Below are 12,688 nucleotides of genomic sequence, written 5' to 3'. Positions count from 1 at the left end.
ATAATAGTGTATATATAGGCAAAAGTTAGGGAAACATTAAGGTAATTTATTCCTAAAATACCTCTGATTTAATAACCAAATTTCAGCTTTAAAATTCTGATCACGCGACCACTCAACAATTTTTCACAATGATGCCACAACATCATGACATCAACCCTGTTTTCAGCATTTGATGTTTTGAAGTTTAGTGTCGTGACGCCAAATGTTGATGTCGCGACACGACCATTGTTCCTTACATACTTAAGCTCAAATTGATGCCCTACACACTCAAATACCCATTAGTCATTCCCAAGGCTCGATTTGGCCTTATAGGACATCAAAACACTAAAAACTATGTAAAAATACTTATTTTACCGAAATTAAACCTAAGCAAATAAAAACCAAAACCGAAATAAAAACATATGAAAACATAGGAAAATAAGTTCACTAGGTGTCAAAAAGACCTTAATTTACTACAACGAATTGTGGCAGATCAAAGTTGTTGTAGATAAATGTTAGTTTTGTTTATTGAATGAATGTCAGTAGAGTTTCGAACAGTTGAAAGCTATGTTAACAAAAGTTTCAAAATTGAGTTTGAGACAACATAGATGGTTAGAGTTATTGAAATATTATCATCCGAGTAAAATTTGATATAATGACAGATTTGTTGAGTTAGAAATCTCTAAAAGCTATGAATATTCATTTGATTTGAGAATTTAATGGTTTTATTGTTATTGAACTGAAAGTTAATTTACTTTCTTAGAAAATTTGAGATTTTCAAAGAAATGATCTGAATTTGTTATCTAAATGGGAGCAAATTCAGAATGATTAGATTGTTGATTTTAGTGTTAGTAGTAATGATAGTTTGTATTTTCGAAATCGAATTTGTGTACTGAACAATTTTGAGTTTAAAAGAGAAATTTTACAGGAAGCTATAGCAACATTTATTCAATATATTTTGGAGGCAACAAAATGTATAATGACTTGAAACAAAGTTACTAGTAGTCGGGAATGAAATGAGAAATATTTGAGTTTGTATCGAGATATTTGTATGTCCGCAAGTAAAATTCGAGCATCAGGTTTCGTTAGGTTTACTATAGCTTATTATGATTCCTAAGTGGAAATGGGAACGTGATACGATGGACTTGTATTAGGACTTCCATTAACTCCGAAAAGAAGATTCAATCTGGGTAATTGTGGATAGGTGGATGAAGTCAACTCATTTATTCCAGTCATGATTGATTACTCACTTAAGAAAATTAACTGAACTATATGTTGTTAAGATTGTCAACTTGTACGATGTGCCATTGTTTATTTTTTTATCGGGATCTAAGATTGTTTTAAAATCTGTTTTAGATCGTTAGAAATTGATTGTGGATTGGAGAAGAAAAGATGTAAAGTTTAGACTGGTGATAGAGTATTTCCAAAAGTCTCCCCGTGGGACTAAGCATTACATTTTAGTAGAAAAGGAAACCTTAGTCTGAGATTTGTTTGGCAAAATGAAATTATCAAGAGAATTAGTTTGGTGACTTACAGACTAGAATTTCTTTTAGAGCTCAAAAAGATTCATTAAGTTTTCTACGTTCCGATGTTACGATGATATAGATCAGATTTCTCTTACGTGATTACTTTTGACGAGATAGAAATACAACCTGACTTGTTATATTCAGAAGAACCAGTCAAAATTTTAGCTTTGGAAATAAAAGAACTATGAAACTAATGAGTACCATTAGTGAAAATATTGTGAAATCGACATGGTATAGAAAGAGCTACTTGAGAAATGGAAAATTTAATGAGATCACAGTATTCAAACCTATTTTCAAGTAAAGATTTCGAGGATGAAATTTCCTTAGAGGGAGAGTTGTAACAATTCGTTTTTAAGTGGTGCCAGAAATAGTAGTTCGGGACCACAACTCCAATGAGTGAGTCCGTAAATAATATTATTTAATATTTATGAGTTAAATATAATGTTATTTTGAATTTGATTTGATAAATTTTATTAATTGATCAGTTAGTCAAAGTACGATTGGTTCGTATAGAAAGTTAATAGTTTTAGAAAATGATGTATCGAAACCTCGTTTTCATAAATTGAGCTCATAAATATTTTTATTAAATATTTACAGATTGGTCCGGAAATTTTGATGATCTGATAGTTAATTAAGGAAAAAGGACTAAATCGTAACAATTGTAGAAGTTAATTATTATTGATTTTTATTAGTTAAGTGGCTTAAATAGTAAAGGTGGGAGGCTTATTATGGCATTTAGACAATAATATGATAGCTTGGACAGTTAGTGCACTTGATTAAATTGATTTTTATATTATTTTATAACTAAATTAAATTATATGTTATAATTAAAATAAAGAAAAAGTATCATCCACTATCTTTTCTTCTTCCTCCAACCGAAAATAATAAGAAACCATAAGAACCCATAACACCTCCCTCTATACTCAGACCAGGTTCTTTTTTTTTTGTACAGATTTCCTTCACATGCTTGTAGCATCCACACGACAAATAAACTGTAGGCAGGTATTGATATTTGATTCTTTGAATTGCACCATTAATTAGTACCTGAGATAGCAATGGCCTATCCAAATTAACATAAACCACTGTCAGAAACCATTTTTTTGAATAAAGGGCGTCGACTTATTTTTAAAAAATAAAAATGGAGTCGCCACCAATCTTTTTTATTTAGGTGTGATCGGATCACCTATAAATTTGGTCGTTTTAATAAAATATTTTGATTTATTAAAACAAATGATTTTGGTCTACGGAAATTGAGAAAACGAGTTCGGGGGTCAATTACGTGCGAGGAAGGATTAGCACCCTTGTCACGCCCAAAATTGGTACCTAATTGATTAATTAACGTCTTAATGTCAAAAGTTGAAAACATTTTAAAAGAAATTTTAAAATACGATCCCTTTTTATGAACGTTAATAAAAACAAGCTTGAATTAAGTGAGACGAACATCAAGGGCCTACTTATCCCGATGGAACAAAATGTCACATCCCGTAAGTTAGGATGCAATGTTTGAATTCTCGGGAACGAGTTTGCCTTTGATTTTATTGAAACTTCGTGTTTTTTGAAATCTAAAAGATATTTGGCTATTTAGGCTTAACGAGAAAATCAAAACCCTGTAAGTTAGGGTAGAATTTCTCGAATTTCCCAAAACACAAAATAGTGCCTTGTTTTGAAAATTTATCTTCTTCTTTTTTTTTTAATAATAGTGAGTACAATATTTAACAATGTGCATTTATTTTGTTTGGAATAAAACGAAGCGATCTATATTGAATTAAAACGTTGGAGCTTAATGTACGATATGATTTAAACTAGATAAAACAAAGATATAACATAGAACATGGAATAATACCACACGAATACAATATTATACAAGAGAATGACAATAATATGAAAATACGAATGAACGAATTAAAAAACACAATAGAAAAAATCACACAACACATATTATTTAGATACCAACAATAATAATCAAATGAATGAAATAAATAACACAAAGACATTTAAAATAAATAATGAGACAATTTTAAATAAGTAATACATAAAAAATAAGTTTAAAATAGATACTATAAAAAAACAATTTAAAGGGAATAGTATAATACAATCTAAAATAATTAATACACATAATAATTTAAAATAAAATAATACAACTTAAAATGAATAGTATATATAACAATTTAAAAGAAAACATAGAAAGTCAAAAATAAATAATATGTGAAAAATAAATTTAAAGTAAATAATATATAAAAATATATAAAACAATTTAATATAAGTAATATATGAAATGATAAAAGGTTTACAATAAATAATAAAAGAATTTAAAATAGTTTACATATAAAATAGTATAACAGAATGACATATAAAAACTTAAAATAGATAATATATAAAATGGTTTAACATAAATAACGTATAAAAATATTTAGAATAAATAATATGAAAAAAGAAATTTGAAATAAATAATATATAAAAAATATTTAAATAGAAAAATATATGTATATGACTAATCCAAAATAAATAATATATAAAAGTTTAAAGTATATAAATAATTTCAAAATAAATAAGGTATAATAGTTTGAAATAAATAATATAGGTAGAATTCAAAATGAGTAATAGTTTAAATATATAATATGTAAAAAAATGATTTGAAATAAATAATATAGAAACTTAAAATGAATGATAATAACAGTTTTTAATAAAAAATGAAAAAATAAATAAATAAATCAATTAAACAGACCAAGCATTAGGTTGAAATAGAATTAAAATTTAGGGTATAAATTATAAAAAAAATAAAAGCTACTAGGGACTATATTTGAGTGAGCGCAAAAGAACAGGGATCGAAAGAGAAAATGTCCCAGGCTCTTTATGCTCAACATTTTGTTCTAGGGCCAAAATGAAATGATGCGAAAATTTTAGGGTAAAATTAAAAGTCAAAAAGAATAAAATAGGGCCTAATCGAATGGTGCTGCAAAAAGGAGGGACCAAAATCACAAATAGCCCAATTGGGCCTTAAAAACACGCAGATCCCCTTTAAATCGGGTTGGGTCGCACGGGTCTAAGCCTTATACGGTGCCTTTTTAGGGCCACTGAAACAGGCCCTAAACGGCACCGTTTCACATGTTACCAAAAGCCAAATTTTCCCTTCCTTTTTTCATTCTACCCTTTACCCTTTTCTTTTAATTTTCAAAACCCTCACATGCTCTCACTCCCCTCTTCTCCTCGACGGCTGGGCTCCTTCGGAGGTCTGCCCTACCGCTGCTATGGCCAGTGGCCGACGTCTCAAAAAATGGGCTTCTTTAGCCCCATTTTGGAGCACCCCTGAAGGCCACGCTGCTGAGATCTGCAAACGCCATATAGGAGAGGCTCTCGGCCCCTCTTTGGACCCGATTTCAGCAAAAAGGAGGGCTCTCCGACATCGCGACCGTGAGAGATCCTAGGTGAGTTTTTTTATTTCTTTAGTTATTTTTTGTTTAAAATAGATTTATAATAAAAATAAAAAGATAATAAAAATAGAAAAATAGAAAAGAACGAAAGGAAAACGAGATATGGAACTAGAAATCAACCTTTTCTCTTGTGTATTGCTTTTTGATTGCTTAATATTCATAAAAAAACGACAGAGAAATCGATGTGGCTCTTATAGCCGAAATCACAACCCTTTGTTTCTGTTTTTTTGTTTTTTGCTATTTACTTCTCTGTTGCTTGCGTGCTCTCTCTCTGCTGTTGCATTTGATTTTGTTGCAGGTATTATATGACGCGTGGAGGAGATGGCGTGCGGCGTGCGACGAAGCGGCGCATGTGGTGGCCCTACTGGTGAGGAGTAGTGGCTGAAAGTTGGGGCTAGGGTTAGGGTTTCTAAATGTTTAAACATTCTGGGCCACTTGGGCCTTCAAATTTTGGGTTGTTTGGTTTAATATGTAATGGGTTTTAGTTAGGAATTGGTTTAGGTAATTTGGGTTTGATATTTGGCCATTTTATTTGGGGTTATAAATTTGTAAGTGGACTGTTAATAAATATTTAGATTTTTACTTATTGTTTTGGGTTTTATTGTTTTATTCATCTGGGGCAAAATTGGCCATTACAACCACCATACGCGCAAATTTGCCTTGAGCTCGGTTATCAATATTGAAATCTAGCTTAGTGACTTTTCCCACCGTCTCTCCAATCTCCTATAAAATTTTTCATTTCTACATGTATCTCGAAAGCCCTGGGAAATGGATCCACGACATAACCACACTAGGGAACGGTTGTGCAGGATCAAATTCTATGGACCATGATTGCATGGTCAAGTATTGTCCGTAGATGATCCAAGGAACCTGGGAGAAAACTCTCTCAAAATCCTCAGAATTTTGGAACTTAGCCAAAAAATAGTCGTTCTCGATGTCCATCATTTGAAAAGGCTTAGATGGCTTCCAAAGAGAATACACTTTGTTTTGAAGCGCAACATACCCAAAGTTTTGACCTAAAAGATTAATCACCATGATGTTAGCCACGTCCTTGATTAAGAATTGATTAACTTTATCAAAGAAAATAATCGAGGGAATGCCATTGACAAAAGACCTCGTGATATCCCCTTCTGCAAAAACAAAGTCATCTTCCTCATCCAATTCTATTCCAAAGATCTCCCTCCTCTAATCACAATCAATTCCCAACAATTTCTATTTTCATGATAATGTTGGAACCAATTTTAAGTCTACCACCATCAAACATCACCCGTCCTTTTTTTTACCTTCTTTTTTTTTCTTCTTTCTATACGAATTTTAAAAATGCTTCTTTTTTAGTTTTTGTTAGTTATATTTAAAGTGGGCCTCATTTTTAGAATTAAGTTTTAAATATGATTTTCTTTCTATTATTAATGATGTATTATTACATTAATTACAAATACCAAATCATTAAACATTTTGAATAACTCCTCTATAGACTTTTTCATATTTGCATTATTAATCTCTAATAATCTATTTTGAATTGTAATTTACTACTAACACAATTTATAACTAAGCAGATTAATTATCATAATAATAGATCGTGAATATGTTTATTACTTATAATGTCAACAATTCATTTCATATTAAACTTTATTTGCTACCTCTATCTTTGAAAGCAGTTAAAGATTCATTTTTAAGTACATTAATGCCAATATGCAACAATAAATACATTGAAACATATCTACTTTTTAATGTTAATGTAAAAGGTAATTAAAAAAATTCTTTAATAGTGATTACGAAAATTAAGGTAAAAATGAGAAATAAAATCACAACAATTAAGGAATAATTTATATGAAATAAAATCGATGCACCTGTCTTCCTTCAATTTTATGTATGTATAAAAGCATATAAATAGATTCAAAAGATGATGAAACACAACAAAAAAATATAAATTAAACCACTAACAGTGTAAGGTATTTTTAACCTTATTTTCCTATTTTAAATATTTTTTCATTTTTACTTAATATCTTTTAATGTGATTTTAAATAATTTGTTTTAACATAATTTATTCTACAATTTTTTATATTAAAATCATGAAAGGGAATCATTTAAAGATTTGAAGAATGGATATGATAACTTTGCATCATTTGTTTTAACATTATTTATTCTCTAATTTTTTGACATTAAGATCATGGAAGGAATCCATTCACTATGGATTTGAAGAATGAATTTGATGAGAGAATAATCGAACAACTGTAGTGCGAGATTGACATGCACAAGACATTGTACAATGAGCAATTTAAATTCAATAAAAAATTTAAAGAGCAAAAAAATATTATGGAGATTTATCAAAAGATTTATTGATTCAACCAATCGATGGGTTGAAAAACATATAATATTTTATACAGCATTTAGGATATATTATTTTATATTATTTGTGAAAATATATAAATAAGTTTAATATATTATAATTATTACATACAATTAATTCGTGTGTCACACGTGATAAGAAATTAGTTAGAAATATAAAGAGGAAAAACATAAATTGGTTACGCAATTTGAATCCAAATCCTACACCTGTAGAATCTGTATAATTCTATTGTATAAGATGTGATTTGAGCTTAATTTACTCATTTTATTGCAGCCTCCTCCCATACAATTATTTAAATTAAACTCTCCAATTAAAATTTTCCCTAGACCAAACTAATAAGTAAGTTTGTTTACAAACATAAAAACACATGAATGTTACTCGTAAATGAACAAATTGAGCTTCCTAATTAGCATACTAAAAGCAGTAAACAAGTCTCACCCCCATTTACTCCTTACATAGCTTCACCCCTAATTACTCCTTGACATGAGATCAAAAGAGATCTTCATATAAACTTTTTGATCTCAGTATCTAATTAAAGATAGGTAAATTATAGTAGAACTCCTTAAAATATTTTATTCTTGTTTTGACCGATATTTTCATCAGTTATATTTTTCATTGATTGAATATCTTCATCAATAATTCCGAAAATATGTAAAAAAAAAATCTTTTTAATCTTGTTAAAATATACTAACAAAATAGATAAATTATAATTGCAATTAAATGTGCAAAACAATATTTAATCTTGCTATTATTTTAATTTTTAATCGAGATTGTTGATTAACTCTTAACTCGGTTAGCGTCAATTTTATTGTTAGAGTAGAAGAATGTAAGTTCGAGCGCACTAAAGTATATTTATTTTCTTATTTAAAGACAAAAAAAATTCTATCTATCCTAGGAATTATATAAAAAAGAAAAAAAAACCGAGACTATATAGTATGAACAATTAAAGCAGTTTCCCGTTCATCTTGGATCACTATAAATCAAGATTCTCACCGGGACTGTGTGTATTGAGCAGCATGCTTCCAGGGTCAATAGCACTTTCTTTTAGATCCAAGCATTGGATGGGTCGGTGAGTATAAGCGCAAGAAAAGGATCGATGTTTGCCATGTTCTTGCAAATTGCATTTCCACCTAATTACCAAAACTTGGGCTACATACAGGACTCCAACAAAAATTGCGTAGCTAACGTTAGGCTCAAATCCACCTAAGGAACTTTCTATTCTTAATTTGACTCATATACAATGCAGGTAAGTACATTGTTTTGCTTTATTTATTATTATATATTTATTGTGATAGAGTAACAAATTTGAATACACTTTTAGTGGTTGATAATGTAGTCGACACATACTATAAGAGAAAGCATTAGATTTGCGTACCCATTGGCCCCGCCCCTGATTTAGATTTGTAACTCATTCCTCTCTCTAGTGGGTTAAAGACACACATAGTTGAACCTTCACAGCTGTTCAAATCCAGGATACTGGAATTCTTTTTCCTAACTTCTAACAAAAATGAAAATATTACCCTTAACTTTATTAAACAAATTCCATGCTCACAATCAAGTTATACATGAAATTTCAGTTTTCATTGTTTGGATTTTAATTATAAATCATTTGATGCAGTGCCAGTAGATAAATTTAGTGTACCATCGGTAAATAATAATATAACACCTCATCATTAAATAAAATAAAAAAATAGTGGAGAACTTATAAATAAATATTAATAACTTTATTTAAACATAATTAAATTATAAATAAATCCTAAAAGCTTGAGATCTTAAATCTAAGAGTTATTAATGTTTATTTATAATTGTTACGATGAATGTTTAAATAAAATTATTAGCATTTATTTACAAGTTGTTCATATTTTTTATTTAATTTAATAATAATTTGTTGTGTTGTTATTCATTGTAAAACCTATAAAGTATCCTCTAATTAAAATTAGATTAGGATTATTTGTGTCAATTGTAACTTCAAATAGACTCGGTTTCAGTTTTTCAATATTGTGAGATAAGTCGAAAGGAAAGAAGGGTAAATTTCATGCTTCCCATGCCTTTTTCCTGAAAATATTCAAGCTTTCTTCTCTCAATCACGTTCTTAGGCCATTAAGGGGATGAAAAGTCAAATTTGTTAGTCCAAATAGCACGAAACTCACAACTACTACATCCGTTGTATCTAAAGAAAACACTTTATTGAATCTCGCACCCCCTCTCTCTCTTAAACCCTGTCTAAAGAAGCCAATTAACTCCATAATATCAAATTACAATATGAAGCCTTCATCAAAACCATCAGAAGGGAAGCGATTCATTCTCTCATCTCTCACTTTCATCTTCTTCCTCTGTGCATTAGCTTCCATCAACGAAATCAGATTCGAGAGCTTGTTTAAGCTTGGAAGATGTGCTCTTTCCAACGCCCCTCTGCCTCTCAACTCATCTTCAGAAATGTCCACACTTGTACCCAATTCCTCATCCGATAACATTCGGATTTTGATCGGAATCCTCACACTTCCCGATCAGTACCATCGCCGCCATTTCCTTCGTCTCATATATGGTACGCAGACTCCGGTGGGGGCACAAGTGGACGTGAAGTTCGTGTTTTGTAACCTCACAAAAGAAGACCAGAAGGTATTGGTTGCACTTGAGATAATGCGATACGATGATATCATAATCCTCAACTGTAAAGAAAATATGAACAAGGGCAAGACTTACACATTCTTTTCGAGCTTGCCGGAGATATTTAACTCCTCGGATAGGCCTTACCCTCCTTACCATTACGTGATGAAAGGAGACGATGATACATACTTGAGGTTAGACAAGTTGGTGGAGTCACTAAGGCCATTACCAAGAGAAGACTTGTATTACGGGTACGTAATCCCATGCCCCAGCATGGACCCTTTTGTTCATTACATGTCTGGGATGGGATATTTGGTATCATGGGACATAGCTGAGTGGATTAGAGACTCGGAGATTCCTAAAAATCATTTGGAAGGACCGGAGGATAAGGTTTTTGGAGAGTGGCTACGAGATGGGCATCGGGCTAAAAACAGGTTCAACGCTAAGTGGTCAATGTACAATTATCCTGAGCCGCCCACAAGGTGCACGCATGACCTATGGCCCGACACCATCGCTGTGCATTTGTTGAAGAATCAGGAGAAGTGGATTCATACCTTGAAGTATTTCAATGTTACCACCAATTTGAAACCTTCTAAATTATATCACATACCCTAGAACTTCTTTATTATTCTTTCATTTCTCTGATTCTAAGTCCACCCACACACAAAATTTTGATTTTGTTCATTCATTCTTCAGGTTCAAATAAAGTCTATCGAGGTTTGGTTGAATTAATGCCACTTGTTGAAACTATTTTTTTTAAAAAAGGGGTCGACTTTTATTTTAAAAACGAAAATAGAGTCGCCACCAATCCTTTTTTTTTAGGTGTGATTGGATCACCTCGTAATTTGATTGTTTTAATAAAATATTTTGATTTACTAAAACAACGAGTTTTGGTCTACAAAATTCAGAAAATGGGTTTAGGAGTCAGTTACACACGAGGAATGATTAGCACCCTCGTAACGTCCATGATTGGTACCTAATTGATTAATAAATGTCTTAATGCCGAAAGTTGAGAATTTTGAAGAGATTTTAAAATACGATCCTTTGTTAAAATATCGCTTAATTGAAAACTTTTTGAGAAAAGGGCATATTTCACGTTTATCGAGGAAAATAGAATTACGTCCCGTAAGTTAGGATACAACATCTTAAATCCCCGAAATGAGAATAAACGCTAAAAATTTATTTGGTTTTGAAAGACATTTGATTATCTCGGTTTTAGAGAGAAACCATATTCTATAAGTTAGAACATGGTTTTTCGTAATTTCCGAGAACATTTAGAATTCACATTTTAAAAGTTTTTTTATTTAGATTTATCGAGAAAATCAAAACCCCGTAAGTTAATGAACGACTTTTCAAATTTCCAAAATACGAAATATCATCTTTTTTGTTTTGAAAAAATTTATGCGATTATGTGAAAACGAATACAATGTTGGGAACACCAGTTTTTTATTTATTCAAGACATAGAGGATAATAAGTATTAAAAAACGATTTATGGCATGATCGTAATAATAATAAACGTGAAAGTAAAAAAGAAAATAAGTGACAAAGAAAAAATAAAATAGTGGTAATGATAAAAAAAATAGTAAAATTTGGCGCAATAAGGATTATAAACAATTATGTTTTTGAAAGAACATAAAAAATAATAGATAAACAAATAACTAAATAATGGATGAAATGGAATAATAAAAACATGTACACATAGAAATGTAAAAAGAATATGCCAAAAAAAGGGGCCAAGAACAAATAAATACATAATTAGAAACTAATATAAATGCGATTGAAAATCGAAATGAAATAAATGTCGAAACCATTTTTAAATCGAATTTTGAAAAATGGGGATCGACTTTAAAAACAAAAACGGGAGTCGCCACCAACCTTTTTAGGTGTGATTGGATCACCTTTAAAACATTTTGTTTTAAAATCATTAGTTTTTGGTCTACGAAATAAAAGAAAGGGTTCGGGAGTCGGTTACGTTCGAGGAAGGATTAGCACCCTCGTAACGCCCAAAAATTGGTACCTAATTAATTATCAAATGTCTTTAAGGTTGGGAAAAAATTTTAAGATGCAATCCTCTTTAAAATATTTTGATTTTTGAAAATTGAGATTCACTTGTATCAAAATATTGACACTAAATTATCCTTTTTTTTTGAAATCCCTATCTCGAAATGACAAAACACCGCATCCAATAAGTTAGGACACAACGCTTTGAAATTCCAAGATAGTTGCTCGTATTTTGAAAATCTAAAAAATTTTAGAAGGGTACTTGACTATTCGAACTCAACGAGAGAAGTTGCAACCTAATAAGTTAAGGCACTACTTTTCTCGAAGTTTTCAAACATCAAGCATTGCCTTTTTATTTTTTTGAAAACTTTGAAGTCTCGTTTTTTAAAACTGACGCATGAAGGAGCATGGATGACATACAATATGGCATATTATCATAATAGGTAAGTAAAAGCATGAATTTAAACAATATGATAGCAATAATATAAAGATCATGCATTAGATACATACATATATAAAAAAAATAAATAAATATAGCAAATCTTAACATACGTACAAAGATATTCTTAGCATATATAAATAAGCAAAAAATACAAAAAAAAAATGATATTTAATACCCAAATGATATATACAATATAAAAATATCAATAAGTTATTATATATAAAATCAAGTGAGTGATTGTTTGACAAGATATACATATAATACAAATAAAATATGATATTTAATAATAAAATAGTATTTAATATACAATATATAATATATAATAACAAAAATTTATAATTAGTAATAATT

The 12,688-nt window shown here is 30.1% G+C and overlaps 1 protein-coding gene across 1 annotated transcript; it reads left to right on the top strand.

Moving 5' to 3' along the window:
* Nucleotides 1-9,461: 9,461 nt before the first annotated feature.
* Nucleotides 9,462-10,616, top strand: LOC107953156 (hydroxyproline O-galactosyltransferase GALT3). Its single transcript, XM_016888395.2, has one exon. The coding sequence runs from the start codon at nucleotides 9,549-9,551 to the stop codon at nucleotides 10,506-10,508; it is 960 nt and encodes a 319-aa protein (XP_016743884.1). The 5' UTR covers nucleotides 9,462-9,548; the 3' UTR covers nucleotides 10,509-10,616.
* Nucleotides 10,617-12,688: the final 2,072 nt, after the last annotated feature.

Source organism: Gossypium hirsutum, chromosome A08 (assembly GCF_007990345.1).
Source record: "Gossypium hirsutum isolate 1008001.06 chromosome A08, Gossypium_hirsutum_v2.1, whole genome shotgun sequence".
In the NCBI taxonomy this organism is placed as follows: domain Eukaryota; kingdom Viridiplantae; phylum Streptophyta; class Magnoliopsida; order Malvales; family Malvaceae; genus Gossypium; species Gossypium hirsutum.
Note: the sequence above shows the minus strand (reverse complement) of the source record. Positions and strands in the feature narration are given on the sequence as shown.